Source organism: Trifolium pratense, linkage group LG3, assembly GCF_020283565.1.
Source record: "Trifolium pratense cultivar HEN17-A07 linkage group LG3, ARS_RC_1.1, whole genome shotgun sequence".
In the NCBI taxonomy this organism is placed as follows: Eukaryota; Viridiplantae; Streptophyta; class Magnoliopsida; order Fabales; family Fabaceae; genus Trifolium; species Trifolium pratense.
The window spans coordinates 17,115,158-17,134,401 of NC_060061.1; the positions used below are offsets into that span (position 1 = coordinate 17,115,158).

A 19,244-nucleotide genomic window follows, 5' to 3' on the forward strand; every position below is an offset into this window, starting at 1 on the left:
ATGAGTAAATGCAAACCTTAAACTTGTGCTCTTAGATTTTTTTTCCAAATTCGTCCTCTTTCACACCACATTAACATTTGGACCCTCTCCAAATTTTCTTCTCATATTGAGCATATTGTATAATCTTAACATTACAGTAATTTCTTAATTTCTTAACAAATGTCTAGTCTTTACTATTCTGCACCAAAGAATAAACAAACCATCTTTGGCAATCACCACCACCTGGCACCACCTGTGACAACACACCACACTTTCACAATTCTCAAACGACAAAAAAAGATTAAAAAAAGTGTAAAAAACAAAACATTTTCCTCAGCAAGAAAGCAAATCTGGAATCACTGTCTCTACTTTGTCCACCACTTACACACAAAAACCCTAAAAATCACACCTTTTTATTAAACAAAATTAAAATTCCCCCAAATCCCCATCCTCATTTCTCCCCTTTCCCACTCACAATCACACTAACCCCACTCTCATCAAACAGTGTCATCTGTCGCCTTCAATTACGACTTTCCCACCACTACCACATTTCTCTCTCTTCATTTTTTCCCCATATATATAAAAATTAGGGTTTTTTATTATTCGCTATGAATCAACAAACCACTGCCACAAAAGAATCTCAAGAAGTTGAGCCTTTGGCTCAGTCTATTCCCGAATCTCAAGACCTTCAAGAAAACAACAACGAATCGGTTTCTGTTGAAGAAAAAGAGGTTCTTGCTGAGGAAAAATCACCAATTGATCAATCAATGGAAGAAGATTCGGTTAATCCTGCTACTGTTTTCACAATTAGGCTTAAACAATCTAAGTCTAATTTGCAGCATAAGATGAGTGTTCCTGAACTCTGTCGTAATTTCAGGTTAGTTTACTGAAGAAAAAAATGTTTTTTTTTATTTTTTATTTTTAATTTGTTGTTTTAGTCCAATAGTTCATGTATATGTTGAGTTGATTGATACTTGAGGTGGAAATGTTTGGAGTGGATTGTAATTTGATTGATAATTTCGTTTAATTTTACTTGATGGTGATATTTAGTGTGTGTGATGCTTTGGATATGTTTTGTGAATTGTGACTTTTTGTTTTGAAGATTCAAAGTAAGTTCTTAGCTTTTTGTTGTTAGTTTTTTTGAAAGAGCCAATTTTAGTAACTAGTATCTTTAGTTTCTTTGTTAGTTTTGTTGAGGGTGAGAATCAAATTTCTGACCTCGATTTTGTAGACCAATGTTTTCTATCTATTCAATTCTCATTTTAGTATGGTACAACAACTAAATGTTTTAACGTTTCTAATTTGAGCCACATATATTTTAATATGAGTGATGTTTTGTGACTTTTTGTTTTAAAAATTCATAGCAATTTCTTAGCTTTTTGTTGCTAGTTCTTTTTGAAACAGCCGATGTTAGTAACTACTCGTATTTGTTAGTTTTTTGTTAGTTTTGTTGAGGGTGGGAATCGAACTCCTGACCTCCTTATCACTTCACTCCTTAACTCATCCACTCCCAACCATCAAAAGATCCTTATATCTCCTGCTTTTTGTTGCTAGTTGGATCAACGAGTTCAAATTGGTTATATTGAACAAAATTTGATTTATTTTGCTTCTGACTTTAGGTGGTGATAGTGTCTGAGTTTGTTTATGTAAAATTTAGATTCTGACATTTGTTTTTTGGTTTTTCAATATGTAAATTGAATTTGTTTGTGTACTATTATAAGTCCTATATGGCAAATAATTTTACTATTATCAATTTTTTTCCTTCTGCAGTGCTGTTTCCTGGTGTGGAAAACTAAATGCTATAGCTTGTGCTGCTGAAACGTGTGCGAGAATTCCAAGGTTTGTGTTTTTTGACCCATTTGGACATGTTTCGTTCCTGAAAATTTTACTGTGTTACACATGTCATTAAGAAGAGCTTCTGTTAGTATAAAGATAATTGATGGAAAAATTAAAAGCAGAAGAATTGATCTGCACCATACTCTATTGACAAAGTCAACAGACTTAGTTTGATGTAGTGGTGGTGGAGCCACATAAGGATGGGGGAAGGCCATGGCCACCACAAAATTTATTTTATTTGAAAAAAAGTAGGTATTATAAACATTTTGTAATATTAAGCTCTGTGTGTGTGTGTGTGTATATTTTATGCGCATAGTGGACATATGTTGCATGCTGGCGCAGTGGTAAAACATATATTTTGCAGCGTATTGGTTGGGTGGTCGAATCCCTCTGAAGCTATTTTTTTTCTTTCTTTCTATTTTTTCGGAAAATATTAGTCTATCTGTATCCCATATGCGCATTATATTGAATTACTTCGTTCTGGCACAGAGGTCAATAAATGCTGCCGCTGCTTTTTGGTTTTGGGATTGAATCCCCCTGAAGCCTTTTTACAGGCAAAAATGCGGAAGGCAAGGGTTGAACCCCATTTACTTAAGCTTAAATTGACAGTAAAAATAACCACAACAACAACAAACAAATATTGAAATTGGGATGCACTACTTATTATATATTGCTTTTTGGTCCTCTCTAAAATTCCGGCCTAGCTTCGCCACTGGTTTGATGGATACACATTTTAAGCTATATAATTCTATATGTAATGCTTATTAGTGTTTATTTTCTTTTTCATAGTTCAACTGCTAATCCACCATTTTGGATCCCTATACATATTGTGATCCCAGAGAGGCCAACTGAATGTGCAGTATTCAATGTCATAGCAGGTATATTGATGTCATTGCTTCATTCTATGACCATGGATGTTCCATTATTACTGTATCTTATGCCAAAATATTGTAACGTTTGAGTTGAACTGTTGTGAAGTTTTGATAGTCTTCTTTGATGATTAATTTAAAGCTTATGCTAATATGAGGCAATTCAATCGTAAATCTGGCATTAGCTAATAGTATTTGCAATATTTTGATTTTTGGTTATAAAGTAGGAGTTAATATCTGTTTATCTTGATCTAGATAAATTGTATGAACACAAAACGTCACCATACAGCTATCTGTCCACTCGTTTTTAATTGAATTGCTTTTGGAATGTTATTGAAGGCATCTAACTAATATGGAATAAATGCAGAATCGTTCATATGCTAATATGGAATGTTTTTCTTCAACCCCTTCCCCAACTTAAAATGGAATTATATTCCCCGTCCGACCTATTCCTATCCAATCTAATGTCCCTGTGAAGTCATTACACATAAACAATTTCAAAGTGTTTTTAAACTGTTTGACATTCAATTTTGAAGGATATTTTTTAATGGAAAATGTAAATCTATGATTATCAGTAATTGTTATTACTTACCAAAAAATATAACGAATAAAAAAGGCAGGCCAAGTCTCGAAGGCTTCCATCATGTTCAGCTCTGAAGAGGGTCAAGGCTCACCCATTTACCACCAGTTTACACATGACATGATGTCTTTTGCGATTTTAGCAGGAATACCATTACAATAAAAGCCAAATTAAATCTGAATGAATAATATATTCTAGAATTCCTAAATTGCATTTTGAGGTCCTGTATATTATATATGGCATAGCTGAAGTAAACAAGAAGTTAGCTGATTTGTAAATTTTTCTCTTCCCTCAAATATGATGATGTTTATCGACACCCCTTTTTTGCAGTTTTATTTTCGGAAATATAGTTTTTTTATAATTACATCTTCTGCAGATTCTCCTCGTGATTCAGTCCAGTTTATAGAATGGTCCCCCACCTCTTGCCCCCGTGCATTACTGATTGCTAATTTTCACGGGAGGGTAACTATTTGGACTCAACCTTCTCAAGTAAGTGTGAGCTATCAATCTCATTTCCTGAGATACATAATCTAACCCATATTTTCAATTTTCCTGGCTCCTATATTCCACACCTTTGTTTGTGTTATATGTTTGTTGCACTGATCGTTTTTCATTCAGGGGCCACCTAATCTTGTCCGTGATGCTAGCTGTTGGCAGCGTGAGCATGAGTGGCGGCAAGATATTGCAGTTGCTACAAAGTGGCTATCAGGAGTGTCTCCGGTATGCAGTTACGTAGTCTTGTGCTGATGTCATGTTCAAATAATAACATTTTAATTTGTCTATCTTTTCCCTTGATCTTTTGTGGTTATGTAAGGGAGATACACACACACACACATATATATATATATATATATATATATATATATATATATATATATATATATATATATATATATATATATATATATATGTTCTTTGTCTGTTCTCTCCCTCTATCTTTCCTATTTGGTACTAGTAGTTCTCAACTAAAGTCTCAATTATTTAAACCTCTGATCAGATAGGTTAGCATATGCATGTTATCATTCTTCTGTATGATAGACCATAGTTTCCAATTGTAATATGAATCTGGTTTTCGGAAAAAGGTCTTAAGCATTGCTTGATAGATGGTTAGAACCAAGTTTTGCTTACCCTTATATTAAAGAAAAACGAAGGAAAATGTTGTAGTTTTGTTCCTCTTATTCACGTTTCTCTTCCCTTATGGCATGTTCTTACATATGTAACTGATTCTTCTCTTTATCCTCTGTACAATTGATACTTAAAGGGAAGAATCAGTTACATAGGTAAGAAAATGCCATAAGGGAAGAGAAACGTGAATAAAGAATTCTCTAAATATGGTAAAGAAAGACTAGAAAGAAGCAAATGTCTTTAGATTATTTTTATCAAACCGAATAGAATTACATTATTTATCAACAAATTATAAAGTTGCTTTTGAAGATCTTCATTATCATTCTTTCGCAATATTGTCTCATATTTTCAGGTGTTTCTTGTGATTTACTTTTCATCCTGTCTCTATTTATTTCTGTGTGCAGAGTTTATTTTGATGGTTGTATTGTTTAGCTTATGGTTAAGTTAGATCTTTTAATCATATTCCAACACAAGTTAATAGTATATTTTGGATATCATTTTTTTAAGATCGTGGAGATTCTAATCCCGTATGATTTAAATTGAGCACAACTATTATTTGCTACTTCATTTTTAATCTGAATCAACTGTTTTTTTTTTTGAAAAAAACAGTATAGGTGGTTATCATCCAAATCAACTAATCCTACAAATCCGAAGCTTGCATTTGAGGAAAAGTTTCTTTCACAGCAATCTCAAACTTCAGGTCACTTATTCTGTTTACATTGTTTATGCTTGCCTTTTATTTGTGGGTACATTAGAAATGTAACTTTGGGAAGGGGAATAGTTGCCCAGATTGATTACATTTTTTCTTTCCTCAGTAATTTTGTTAGTTGCTGGTGTTAATGCAGTGTGTAGAAGAAATACTACTTTTATATTACTTTTGAATTATTACCAATAATATTCTTTGTTTTGACATGGGAAACTATACCAGAAGCCATCGGCTTAAATTTTTCCTTTTTTGAGGGTTTTAGATTTAATGTTTATAATATTGCTTTTATGACTAATAAAGTTGCTTTATGGAGGCAAATGATACAGGATAAAGTTACCTGAAATTAATGAGTTTTGTATCGTTATTATTTTCCTGTTTTTTCGATAATACCCTCTCCAACTGTTTGATGTATTTGTGCGTTAATGTATCCTTGATGTTGGGATTTTGATTGCCTATGAAATAGGAGGATTCTTATTCTATATACAGGGCTGACCCAAGCATAAGGCGGCTCAAGCCCTCACTTTAAGCATCCCAAAAATTCATTTTTTCTACAAGAAATTAGTCTCCCGGATAAAAATATTGTTTAATATAAAAGCTCGTAACTTGTCGTGTTTCACGCCCAACTCAACTAAAATACAAAGAAGACTTGGTGAAAAATATAAAAATAGCACTGCAAAAGTACTACACTGAATTTGAACCCTGGTTTTGAATTTAAAGCAAAATTATTTTCCACTATAATGACTCACTACATTTGAAATATATCAATACACATCAAGTGGTGATGCCCATTGGCACCTATGAAGTACAAAGATAGACATAGACAACAAACGTGATACTGACACATAGACACGGTTAGTGTCCAATATATTTTTAAATTGAAATTTAATATTTTATATTCATCATTATATCAAAAGGACTTGTTAAGTACTATATTTTCCCTATGATAATGTGTCTCACAAAAAAATCCGAAGAGGCATCCTTATACAATTTTAACACGTTCCTTATAAAGTAGATTAACTAGATGATAAGATATTGAACTGTGCCCAGTGTTGTGGATTGCGGATAATAACACTTTGTTCAAATTCCGCTAAACAACAGTGTTATAGCGCTGCTATATCCAAATATTTTGTACTGCATAGCATATCATGGAACAATAGCGATTTGTTCAAATTCCGCTATACAATAGCGCTTTAGCGCTGCTATTTAAAATAAACTGACTGCTGCTTTCACCTTCAATACAACCATCTACTATCTAAAAATTGAAAAGAAACTAATCAATTTAAGGCCTTTCACTTCCTAGTTGATCATCAACATCATAAAAGAATTGAAAATTCAAAATTGTGGTACCAGCCATGTGATAGAAACTGGTACCGAACATAGATTTTTTATTTTTTTTGCATTGACCGAACATAGAAATTTAGTAGTACTGTAAATTGTAATAATTCTATTTTAATCGCAAAATCTCAGGACTGCTTTCTCAGAATAGAGGCTAAGTTCTTTTACAATAAAACACACTAGGAAATAACATAAAAATTAAGGAAAGGGATAGTATCTGGTTGCAAGGCAATTCCTATCCAAAGAATTCGAGAGTCTTGGACTCTTGGTCTCTCCCTTCCAAGAATTAGAGAGCTTAATCTCTTCCGACCAATATTCAGTCCCAATTAATTGCCTACTGGTTTTTCCTTCAGTCTCCCTATTATTCAACAACTGTCTAATAACATAACTGCTGCCTAATAAAATAATAACGACCTAATTGGTTCGGACCTTTCACTTTAAACCTCAAAGGCTGCCACTTATAATGTTTACCAATAAGAGGCCTAACGTCAAATAAAAAGTATTGGCTTGGTGTCGTAATTGTGTCCACACCGGAATGGATTGTCTGCTGTGTGTTATGAGTTTCGTACTGCGTATGAGTGTTCGGCACCTGCATGTCCCCTTCTGTGACGTGTTGGTTACTTGGACACCCCTCAACCAGTGCTACTCAGATGCCACAATGGCTTGTGGCACGTGGAATTTCCTCCATTTGATTGCACTTTGGTCGGTCATTCATTATTTTTACTTTGCTATACATATTATCCTTGTGTATCTGATGTATTCATCTGTTTTATTTCAGCTAGATGGCCCAATTTTCTTTGCGTCTGTTCTGTGTTCTCATCAGGCTCAGTTCAACTTCACTGGTCCCAGTGGCCTCATAGTCAGAATGGCTCAACACCGAGGTGGTTTTACACCAGTAAAGGACTTTTAGGCTGTGGGCCCAGTGGTATCATGGCTGGTGATGCTATCATAACAGATAGTGGTGCCATGCATGTGGCAGGTGTACCGATTGTTAACCCATCCACCATCGTAGTATGGGAGGTCACACCTGGACCTGGAAATGGCTTCCAAACAACTCCAAAGACTTGTATTACGTCCGGTGTCCCGCCACTTATCCCACCCAATTGGGCTGGTTTTGCACCTTTAGCTGCATATTTATTTTCTTGGCAAGATTATTTATTATCTCAAGCAAAACAAGGAAATGAGCTGTCAGACAAAAACATTAGTGATGCTGTACCTCTATTCTGCTCACCAGTTTCAAATTTTTCAGCATATGTGAGTCCTGAAGCTGCAGCTCAATCTGCAGCAACCACTACATGGGGTTCTGGTGTAACAGCAGTGGCCTTTGATCCAACTCGTGCTGGTTCTGTGATAGCTGTTGCGATAGTTGAGGGTATGAAGCTGAATCTGACTATTTTTTCTTCTTCCTTCCCTCAAACAAGTTTGCATCTTGTTTGCATTTTTCTCAAATTCTTGCTACATTTCCCCGTTTTCACTTTTTCTCACACTTCCCATCGATTCATACTTACAATATCTATCCAGCCTTCTTTTCACCCCAATGTTGTGATAATGCTGATTGTAATGCATGTTTGTCAGAATATGCCAGAGGTTTCATGTGAGCAGATAATTCAACTAAAAAAAATGATGCTTAACTGATTTTACCTTTACAGGACAGTACATGTCTCCTTCTGATCCGGATGAAGGTCCATCAATTACAGGATGGAGAGTGCAACGCTGGGAATCATCTTTACAGCATGTTGTTCTCCATCCTATATTTGGGAACCCTACCTCTAGTATGGGTGGACAACCTCCTATGCAAACTGTTTGGCAGTCCAAAGTGAACCTAAGCATACCTCCAACAAATGATTTCAAGAACCATCAATCTCCTGCAAATGGAATGGCTACTGATGTGCAAAAGGTATCTGAGTCTATTCCGGATAAATCAAAGCGGGTCAATTTTGATCCATTTGATCTTCCAAGTGATGTCAGGACACTTGCTCGAATTGTTTACTCTGCTCATGGTGGTGAAATTGCAATTGCTTTCCTTCGGGGTGGTGTCCATATCTTTTCTGGTCCAAATTTTACAGCAGTAGACAGCTATCAAATTACGGTTGGATCAGCAATTGCTGTTCCCGCTTTTTCTTCAACAAGCTGCTGTTCAGCTTCTGTTTGGCATGATACTAGCAAAAATTATACAATATTGAAAATAATTCGGGTTCTTCCTCCTCCCGTTCCTATTAGTCAAGTGAAGGCCAATTCGTCAACTTGGGAGCGTGCAATTGCCGAAAGGTGAATGCTTTATCCTTTTTATAACGCAATATGTTAACTATTTCTTAACATTCCTTTGAATTTGCGGCTTCTGCTAATTGCTTATCAACCGTGTTAGGCAGTGGAAGTCGTGATTTGTTTCTTTGCTCAATGATTTGCATGTATTTGCTAATATCTGTTAGTAAAACAGGTTTTGGTGGAGCCTATTGGTTGGAGTTGATTGGTGGGATGCTGTTGGCTGCACACAGAGTGCTGCTGAGGATGGTATTGGTAAGGATGTGCTTGTTGTTTAGTCTGTTAATTAATAAGAATCTGTTGTTACAAACTCACTGGCAGCCTACCCCTCCTACTGCACAATATTTATGCATCTACATGATTTTTTAGGACTCTTATAACTAGCTCTCTGCTTTTTAAACTAACTTGTAATTTCCCTTCTCCATGGTAATTTTACATTACTGAGCTCTCGTAGATTTTCCTTTCTATTATTTTCTTACACTAGTTGATCATTGTTTCACAGTTCACCTTACGGTGGTCATTGTTTTGCTTTCTAGTTTCTTTTGGCTCAACAGCTTTTCATTCTTTTTACCAACTACATACTTGTTCATTTCTCAGAAACCTTCTCATAGTTCCTGCCATAACAAAACGTGTACTGTTAGCCAGTACACTCGGGATAAATTCCTGAGGTACTGCTGGAAGGCTCACTTTTTATACATTTCTGTAAACAACTGTAGCTCATCTAACACTGTCTATGGCACCCATAATGCAAACCATGCGACTCCAAAGACCTGGCTATCCATTTTATGAGGGTGTGGCCTTTAGACAAGTCATAAGACAATGAACACACCCTCAGGAAAGTCCTGATACAAAGTAATCCATTTGTACTTATGTGGTTATTTTTGTTTTTGTGCTGTTACTTATAAAAGGCATATATCCTGCCATCTTCTACTTAATGCTGTTTGTACAATGTACCGACTCACTGCCAGCTAGAACCTCCTACTCCTACTGCAGAATAGTTTTATAGATCTAATGATCTGTTAGGAGGACTCTTGTGAATATTTATTTCCCGGCATTTGAGACTAACTTCTGCAATCTCCCTTGTATATAGTCTCTGGTGATTTTTCTTCACATAAATCTATTTGAGATTTTCTTTTCTATTATTTTCTCTCATTTCAATGTTTCACAATGAAGTCATTTCTCTTTTTTGATCTGTACAAGTTTGATCTAGATGAAGAAACAATGATATGATTTAACATTACATATGTGAGCTGTTGGAAAGCATCTGCAAAATCTATACTATTCTATAATGTTGATGCTGCACATTGACAGACAATACTTTCTTTTCCTGGTTTCAGTTTCACTTAACAGCGTTGTTGCGGTTTTGGACGCGGATTTCCATTCTCTTCCTTCTGTGCAGCACAGACAACAATATGGTCCTGTATGTTATTGTTAACTGTCACTATTTCAGCATTCTGTTATTGACTTTCATAATTTTTCCTCTATTTGTTCTTCAACTTCTTCATATTAAAGCTCAAGAGGGGTCTCATTGTTTTTCTGTTAACTGTGATGAGATAGTACTTTAATATAAACTGTTGGTCGGTTTTACATGGATCATAACCTGGATTTTGGACTCAGGCAACTACTTATTACTGACAATCTTTTATTTCTTGTTGAAATTTGTACTTGCATCATCGTGCATAACCACTAAATAACTTGTAGATGATTAAGAGCTTAATTTGATGTTGATATTTGATGCCAGTTAAATGCTAAAATCTTTTAAAACTTCCATGTGAATTTCATTGTGAATATACTTTTTAAACTCCAAAAAATCTGAGGCCCAATTTTAAACCAAATGTGCTCCATCCTTTTGTTGTGTCTTTCAGATGAGAGAATTCTCATTACAATATAAACAATATTAATTTTCTTCTATTAGTTTCTTTTGTTCATGGTAGTATTTTCAGATAGGCATGTGATAATGTTTTTCTTTGTCGCAGCTTTTTAACCTAAATGAACTTGTTTCCTAATGCTATGATTGCAGAGTCTAGATAGGATAAAGTGTAGACTACTGGAAGGCTCAAATGCGCAAGAGGTCAGGGCTATGGTTTTGGATATGCAAGCTAGGTTGTTGTTGGATATGCTCGGGAGAGGGATTGAGTCTGCATTGACAAATTCTTCAGCATTCGTGCCTGAGCTTTGGCAAGCATCTGGTGAAATGTTATCCAGCATTGACCCTGAAACAATGGCTGTCGAGCCTGCATTAATTCCTTGCGTTCAGGTCTGCTTTGGTTACAGTATGAAATTTGTTGTGCTTCATTGTTGGTCTTTCTTCATTCAGCATACTCCTCATCTATGCTTTCTTCTGTCTCGCCATAGAATAACTGTCGATCTTTGATAGTGGTGCAGAGTGGCCAACTGCTATATGCCTTAATCCATAGAATAACTGTCAATTTTTGATAGTGGTGCAGAGTTGCCAACTGCTATATGCCTTAATAACAAGGTCATCAATTGCGTGCAGTAGCGGCGTCACGACTTGGAGTGCCTCCCTAGCTGCTGCAGTGAGCTTTGTAGCGTTGTGGTTCATTGTCACAAGCGTTGTGACTGTTTCCACAGAAAAATTTGCGTGATTTGCGGCATCGTAGCGCCACACCATGAGTGCAAACTGAAATTTCAAAAATGCTCTATAAAATAAAAGATCGTGGGGATTTTTTTTTTTTAAAATCACTAGAACTCCTTGGGGATTACAACTGAGGTTTCGTTCTCAATTTGTCTCTTTTCCTTCTCTGGCAACTAGCCGTCGCAGGGAACTGACCATCTCTTACAAAACCAACTTGTAAGGTGTGCATTTCTTTATGATCCTTAAGGTGGTACTTACGGTTTTCCCGATACACTCCCTTACGCCCAACACTTTTGGGCTTGATGCGTGGATATTATGATGGGTGGCTGGATAAGGTGAGATGTGGTACTATATTATTAGCCTTTTGCATTGAGCCAACTCATCCTTACAAAACCACCTTGTAAGGTGAGATGTGCCCTTCTTTATAAACTCGAGTGTGAATAAATGTCATGAAAACGATATCTTAGAAATGAGTATTGGGCCTAACTCATCCTTACAAAACCGGCTTGTAAGGTGAGGATTGCCTCTAGTTTATAAACACTCAGTCAGGCCATCTTTCAACCGATGTGGGACTCTTAACACACCCCCTCACGCCCAACACTATTGGGCTTGGTGCGTGGATATAAACGGTAGGTGGCCCGATAGCGGAAACCTGATAACAGGTGGCCCAACGGATCGTGGAGAAGCTCTGATACCATCTTAGAAATGAGTATTGGGCCTAACTCATCCTTACAAAACCAGCTTGTAAGGTGAGGATTGCCTCTAGTTTATAAACACTTAGTCAGACCATCTCTCAACCGATGTGGGACTTCTTAACACGATACTTCCAAAAAATTCAGAATAGCATTCTTGGGGTCAGCAGTATTGAGATAGCACTCAATATTTAAAACTAAGAAGCTTATATATATATATATATATATATATATATATATATATATATATATATAGGGATTTGCTAATGCACACCCACTGTTTTTTATGAAGGTGTGCATTAGCAACATACACCTTAAGGTGTATTTAACTACTTTTTAGTTATCATTTGCTAACACACACCTTCTAAAAATTAAGTAGGTGTATTATAGCAAATGCCTATAGGAGTTGCTAACGTACACCCACTTATTTTTTAGAAGGTGTGCATTAGCAACATGCACCTTAAGGTGTATTTAACTACTTTTTAGTTATAACTTGCTAACACACACCTTCTTAAAAATAAGCGGGTGTACATTAGCAAAACCCATATATATATATATATATATATATATGTGTGTGTGTGTGTGTGTGTGTGTGTGTGTGTGTGTGTGTGTGTGTGTGTGGGATTCCATTGACTCCAAGAGTAACTCTTTTCATAGTTAGTTACTATGCTTTATAACTCTATGTAGACATTATATTTTCATCAATCCAACTGTCAAATTAATAATTCTTATTGAGTAGTCAAATCTATGCAGTTTCATAAAATTTAAAAAATATGACAATTTATCTAGTAAAATACAAGTATACAATTTCTATAATTTTTTGTAAGCATAATGGTTAAGATAATATAAAAATATTCAACTGTTGGGTTGATGAAATATAATTACTACAAAGAGTTATGAAGTGTAGTAACTGTGGGGGCGGGGAAGTTGACATGGGCGGAACTCCTCATGGGCCCATGTGTGCCACGATCCACCCAAAAAATATCAGGTTATTGCTCTTCTCCCCTCCTGCATTGCTTAGAAATCTCCCCATCCACCGGAAGAAATCTTCCGCTAGTGTATTTTTTATGTGTATACATATTATAGCATAAAGTTACGCTATATATATTATGTTGTGCAAACATGTATCAATTGTGCAAAGCGGCCTAGTGGTTAACAATACTATTATGATGTAGGTTTGAATCATGTATGTAAACATGTTTGCATTTGTTGTGTTTTTTTTTTTAAATAAAAATCATTCTTAATATGCAGTGGGAAGTTTCGAACCCGCGCCATGGAACACTCAAATATTGTCTCTAGCCACTAAGCCAACTGACTTCTTATGGAAAAAAACCGCTTTTTCATTAATATATATCAACGATTAATGTCCTCACCAACTTTTTTCATTTTCCTTCAAAAAAAAATAAAATATTTTTTCATTTAAAAACAACCGTTCTGTATACATCTAATATAATAACCACCCCCCCCCCCCCCCCCCCCCCCCCCCCCCCCCCCCCCCCCCCCCCCCCACACACACAAAAAAAAAACCTTTCAAGATCAGCCACTCCGCGTTGATATCCCACCCTGCACCCAGACCTGCCCCAATTGTGATTTTATATAATACTTCTATGTTTTTATACACATTCTCATTCATTTTTATTTATCACTTTTAATTAGCATAAACTTTAATCCATTACTAACCAAAAAAATAATTTAGTAAATTTAACTTTATTATTGTCTTTGTGTGTTTGTACATGATGGAATCCTTTAGAGTTTTTCTTCTTCATTTTTTTTTTGTTCTTTGTGAGTTGTTCTTAGGTTGTTATACATTTGATTGTCTGTAGGTCTTGTTTCATATTTGTTTTAATCTTTGCAGGCTTATGTTGACGCAGTTCTTGATTTAGCCTCACATTTTATTACACGTTTGCGACGTTATGCAAGTTTCTGTCGCACATTGGCTAGTCATGCTGTGACTGCAGGCACGGGAAGCAATCGCAACATGGTTGCCAGTCCTACCCAAAGTTCAGCAACTCCTGCAACAAGTCAGGGTCAGTGTGCAGTTATCAGATAATTATTTTTTGTAGCTTAAATTGATTTGCAGATCCCTTTCTCTTAAGAATATTTTTAATGGATTCTAATATTATAAAAACTATAAATGGACTCCCTTTGGTTTCAAAATCTTACTCTGTAGGGTCCTTGTATCCAGTCTCCAAGTAAAGGATTTGAAACTATACGGACCCATTTAAAGCTTTTAAAGAATAAAGAACCTACTTGAAAATCTTCAAAAAATGTACTAGGATCTAGAGATAGATTTAACTTGTTTTAAGTTATATTATATCTTGTTTTCTTTATCATGCTTTCATATGGAAATTGTTTGCTTTTCTGTTTTTCGAATTGTAGCTCAGTTCAATTTGGTATCGTAATGGATCTATGTTCGAGGCATAAATTTAGTGCTTCTCTTCTGATGGTCACAGAAAATAATCAGTTATCTTCTCTGAATTGCATTGATAATTTTCACCAATGCTGTGATATCTTTTGTCTCGCAATTTAAATATCAAACTCAAATGCATACAATATTTTCCAGGAGGTCAAAATGGCGGCACCAGCTCTATAGGAAGTGCACAGTTGCAAACCTGGGTTCAAGGGGCTATTGCCAAGATTAGCAACGCAACTGATGGAGGGTCCAACCCAACTCCTAACCCCATCAGTGGTCCTTCCACATTTATGCCTATTAGCGTTAATACAGGAACATTTCCTGGAACACCGGCAGTTAGACTTATAGGGGACTGTCATTTCCTTCACAGACTATGCCAACTTTTGCTCTTCTGCTTTTTCTTTCGACGTACACAACTTCCACGCTATATGGGGGCTGCAAATAGAACTACTGATACAAATATACAGAAGTCTAATGCTGCTGCTTCTGGCAAAGTGGAGGAGATCTCAAAACCAGTTCCAGCTGTGGCTAAGTCAGAAGATGGTCTGACGGGACGTGCTGGTCAGCTTATGTCTGGGCCAAAAGGAAATGAAGAAGCACCTTCTGGACGTTCGAGGTTGGGCAGTGGAAATGCTGGCCAAGGATATACTTTTGAAGAGGTATTAACTATAAAGTGATAATTTTTGACTTATCGGAAGCTCCGTGTTTTTTATGGTTTGTGGCTTACATAAATGTGTTGTGTTTCCAGTGTTGTATTCTTACTTTTACTGGCTGCGATGATAGAGTAGATTGTAATTTGACTTCTCTTTTCTCATTGTGCTTATAATGCAGGTCAAGGTGCTTTTTATGATGCTTATGGAACTATGCCGCCGAACAGCTGGGCTGCAGCACCCATTGCCAGTATCTCAGGTGGGGAGCAACAACATTCAGGTTCGGCTGCATTATATTGATGGAAACTATACGGTGTTGCCTGAGGTTGTGGAGGCATCCCTTGGTCCACATATGCAGGTAACTTCATATGGTTCTACTTATTTTAAGTTGATTATTTTTGTGAAACGAATTAAAGATTGGTGTTTCCGATATTTCATCAGCCTTCTTATGCTATTCACTTGTTGATTTGCTTTGGTGATATATATTAAGGCTGGAAAATGGCTTAACTCTTGTTTTTTTACATGAGGATTCCTTTTTACAGTACAATTTTATTTCTGATTCAGTGATACAACATAGTTTGTCAAATTATTTTGACGCTGTTGATGATTGGATGTTAAACTTTTGGTTCCCAGTCAGTTGTTTTTGTTTGGTTCTCTTTGTTCTTTCTTTTGCCCTTGCTGAAACAGAATAAAATATGCAGAATATGCCCCGTCCTAGAGGTGCGGATGCTGCTGGTCTTTTACTACGCGAACTAGAACTCCACCCTCCATCAGAAGAATGGCATAGGCGGAATATGTTTGGTGGACCATGGTCTGATCCCGAGAATGCTGATTCTGCAAATGATCAACCTAAAGTTGTTTGCTCTGACCCACTTGATTTCAGCTCAACAGAGCATTGTGATGCATACTATGGAACTCATCGCTTATGGCCAAGGAAGCGCAGAATGTCTGAAAGAGATGCAGCTTTTGGGTTAAACACTTCTGTTGGCTTGGGTGCTTATCTTGGTATAATGGGATCTCGAAGAGATGTTGTTACTGCAACATGGAAAACTGGCCTTGAAGGGGTCTGGTACAAGGTTAGATAATAAATCTTGTTCATTTGTTATTGTTTTCTATCCATGTGTTCATTTAAACGAGTTGCACGTCTTGGAAATGTCTATTTTTTGTGGTTAAAAAATTGGGAAATGTTTGTTATTTAGGTGATTTTATAATCTTATGAAGTCTAAAAAACTATATATGAATCCTACAGCCAACTTAGGAATTCAATTTTTTGTGTGTGCATTGCAAGACCTGTTATTTATCATTTCTGTTGTAATGTGAAAAACAAGTCGTTTTCTTCTTTGGTTTACAATGCTTTAAATGGGCATATTGGTGTTCTACAATGCTAGTGCTTGTGTGAGTTGAAAAATAATTCTGATGAACCATGTCTCAGTTGACAAAAAGAGAGAAAACAGAACTTACAAGCAGCAGCTTTATTAGATCTACACATAAAAGATGGAATCTGTGACTGTCAGCATCCTGGTTTTACAGTGTTCAGCTTTGTCTAACATTCAAACTTGGGTTAATTAATTAATCAATGGTCCAAGGACGACTTTTATATCTCTAGCATTACTTGATTATTTGTTTAATATCGTGTGATAACCACTTGAGTACTTGGCTTTTATGCTTTTTTTAAATTATATAGTGTGTTTGGTCCAAGAATTTCTGTCTCTGGCTTTCTTTTAATGACAATATTAACACAGTAAATAAATGGCAACTGATGTAAATATTGATAGTGTGACTGGGAAATTAGTGTCAGACTTGTTATTGTCTGTCATAATCAATTTTGTAAGCAAAGTCATTCCCTTGCTTACGATTTTAAATTAGTAAATGACATTTGCTTAATCTTCGAGCTGATAGGTGATATTTTTAACAAAATAATATGTTTGTCTTCTTTTTTGTGACTTTTTTACTTCCATGGTGCAGTGCATAAGATGTCAGCGGCAGACTTCTGCTTTTGCTTCTCCAGGTTCTACTACCTCTCCTAGTCAGAACGACAGGGAATTCTGGTGGATCAGCCGATGGGCATATGGCTGCCCAATGTGTGGTGGAACATGGGTTCGAGTTGTATAGATGACTATGGTATTGTGAGTTTCATGTATCGGAAATTGGAGGCTTGCGTATATTTGCGGCTAACTATGAAAGAATATTCGCTTGGAATGCTGACTGGATTTGTGTACAGAAGAGGTTTAGGTTTGCCTGACAAGTTGGTTGTTTGTATATATTGCTGCTATTGAAGGGTAACCACACTAGATTTGAAACTGTTCTTTCTGACCACTCTGGGCTTCAATCATTCAAAATATAAAATCCATTAATTGCATTAGATATCCGTGGGGCATTAATTTTTGTCTGCAGTCTGCCCCTTGCCAAATACTATCGATCAATGACAGTATACGATATATATCGGTGTTGAGTAATGCAGATTGTAAACCCTCTGTAGAGCAAATGTGTACCTGCTGTTTCATGCATGTTGATGTAGGGGAGCTTTTACATCAGTTATGACTTAACAATCCCCGAGAATGAGAAGGCTCCGCACGAGTTCTTGAACTGCCTTAAATCTATTGTATTATGTAGACACTATATATTAATCACCATCTCATGGATGTACCTGGTCCTCTATAGAGTATTTTGTTCAACATAAACCTTGTAATTATTAGCTTAGTTTAGTTGTAGTACATTTAAATAGTTCCACTTAAATTTACTGGAGTGACCAAGGTTTATGGAACTTTTTTTGTCACTAGGTCCTAGTCTGGCCAACTGCCTTTAGTTCCTAAGTTGATTGATATAATATTAAGTTACATTTTTTTTCCTTTGACAAAAATATGAAGCTACATTGTTTATTAGCTTGTCTTTAAAAATTTGTGCAAGAAATGGCAAACACAAGAAAGATGGTTTCTGTTATGAATAATAATATGTAATGAATGTCCATTATTGTGTAGGTTTTCTTGTCCCCTAAATGTGTCCTATAAATAGTACCCCTTGTTACAATGTAATGCACACCTTGAAGAGAATATACAAACTCTAATCTTTCTCTCTTCTCTCCTTCATCTCTATTCTTCTATATTCTTAGTTATGTTTAGATTAGTTTCATAACACGTTATTAGCACGATAGTCTCTCCTCTTTCAAGAAAGGTATAACAACCATGGGAAGTGATAATTTTATTTTTTGTATGATTTTTTTATTCTATTTTTTATCGGATCATTTTATTCCTTCTCGTTTTTTTATATTGATTCATAGTCTACGATCCAGAAGTATCGTGATAATTTTTTTTAAATATGAATCCTGAAGATTCATAGTTTGACAAAATTTTAAAATATGAATCCTACGATCCAGAAGTATCGTAGTGAAATTTTTGAATTATGAATCCTGAAGATTCATAGTGATGAACTTTTAAAATATGAATCCTGAAGATTCATAAGCCTCAATTTCTAGAAGTACCGCAAAATATTTTTAAAATAGGAATCCCGAAGATTCATAGATATAAGAATGAATCCCGAAGATTTATAGATATAAGTAAAATGAATTGGATAAATAACTGATTTGATCTTATTATTCATTTAGAATTCCAAAAGAATTCAATATCTATATGCATCCCTGAAGGATTGCACTAATATATTTCTCATACTTTATAGTATATATTATACAGTTCCTGAAAAACTCAATGTTATATATGCATCCCTGAAGGATTGCATAAAGAATTATTTTTACATTATAACGATATTATATCTTAAAGAACTTAAAAATAAATAATCAAATTATTTTCTATATATGCATCCCTGAAGGATTGCTTAAAGAATGATTTTTACAATATAACGATATTATATAGTTCCTGAAGAACTTAAAAAAAAAAATCATGGAATATTAACTCATATGTATTGTGAGAGTTTTAAATTACTACAAGCGTATTTTATCTCTTTGCTTATGCATAGAATTATATATAGAATTTTATGAAAATGAGATAAGAAGAACATGTGGTATAATTTGTTAGTCCCTAAAGAACTAAACCCTTTTTACGTTATTATTTTAATTCAAATAAAGAGTGAATGTAAATACATTTACTATTTTGTAACCTGTTGGATCATATGATTTCATATTAAGATTACATTTATGAAAATATGAAGATTTTGTAACCTCTTGATTTTACCCTTTTATGTTCTTATT

General features: G+C 35.4%; 1 protein-coding gene across 2 annotated transcripts; it reads left to right on the top strand.

Moving 5' to 3' along the window:
- Nucleotides 1–122: 122 nt before the first annotated feature.
- LOC123916383 (mediator of RNA polymerase II transcription subunit 16-like) lies at nt 123–17,925 on the top strand. 2 transcript variants are annotated; one of them, XM_045967834.1, is made up of 16 exons: nt 123–856; nt 1,750–1,818; nt 2,605–2,693; nt 3,641–3,753; nt 3,883–3,984; nt 4,999–5,089; nt 7,209–7,802; nt 8,080–8,698; nt 8,868–8,947; nt 10,030–10,112; nt 10,713–10,949; nt 13,836–14,007; nt 14,544–15,052; nt 15,225–15,401; nt 15,745–16,119; nt 17,009–17,925. In XM_045967834.1, the coding sequence occupies exons 1-16, from the start codon at nt 588–590 to the stop codon at nt 17,153–17,155; spliced, it is 3,726 nt and encodes a 1,241-aa protein (XP_045823790.1). In that variant the 5' UTR covers nt 123–587; the 3' UTR covers nt 17,156–17,925. The 2 variants fall into 2 exon arrangements, with proteins under 2 accessions (XP_045823790.1, XP_045823791.1); XM_045967835.1 differs by lacking the exons at nt 123–856; nt 1,750–1,818; nt 2,605–2,693 and having other exon boundaries at nt 3,637–3,753; nt 3,883–3,991.
- Nucleotides 17,926–19,244: the final 1,319 nt, after the last annotated feature.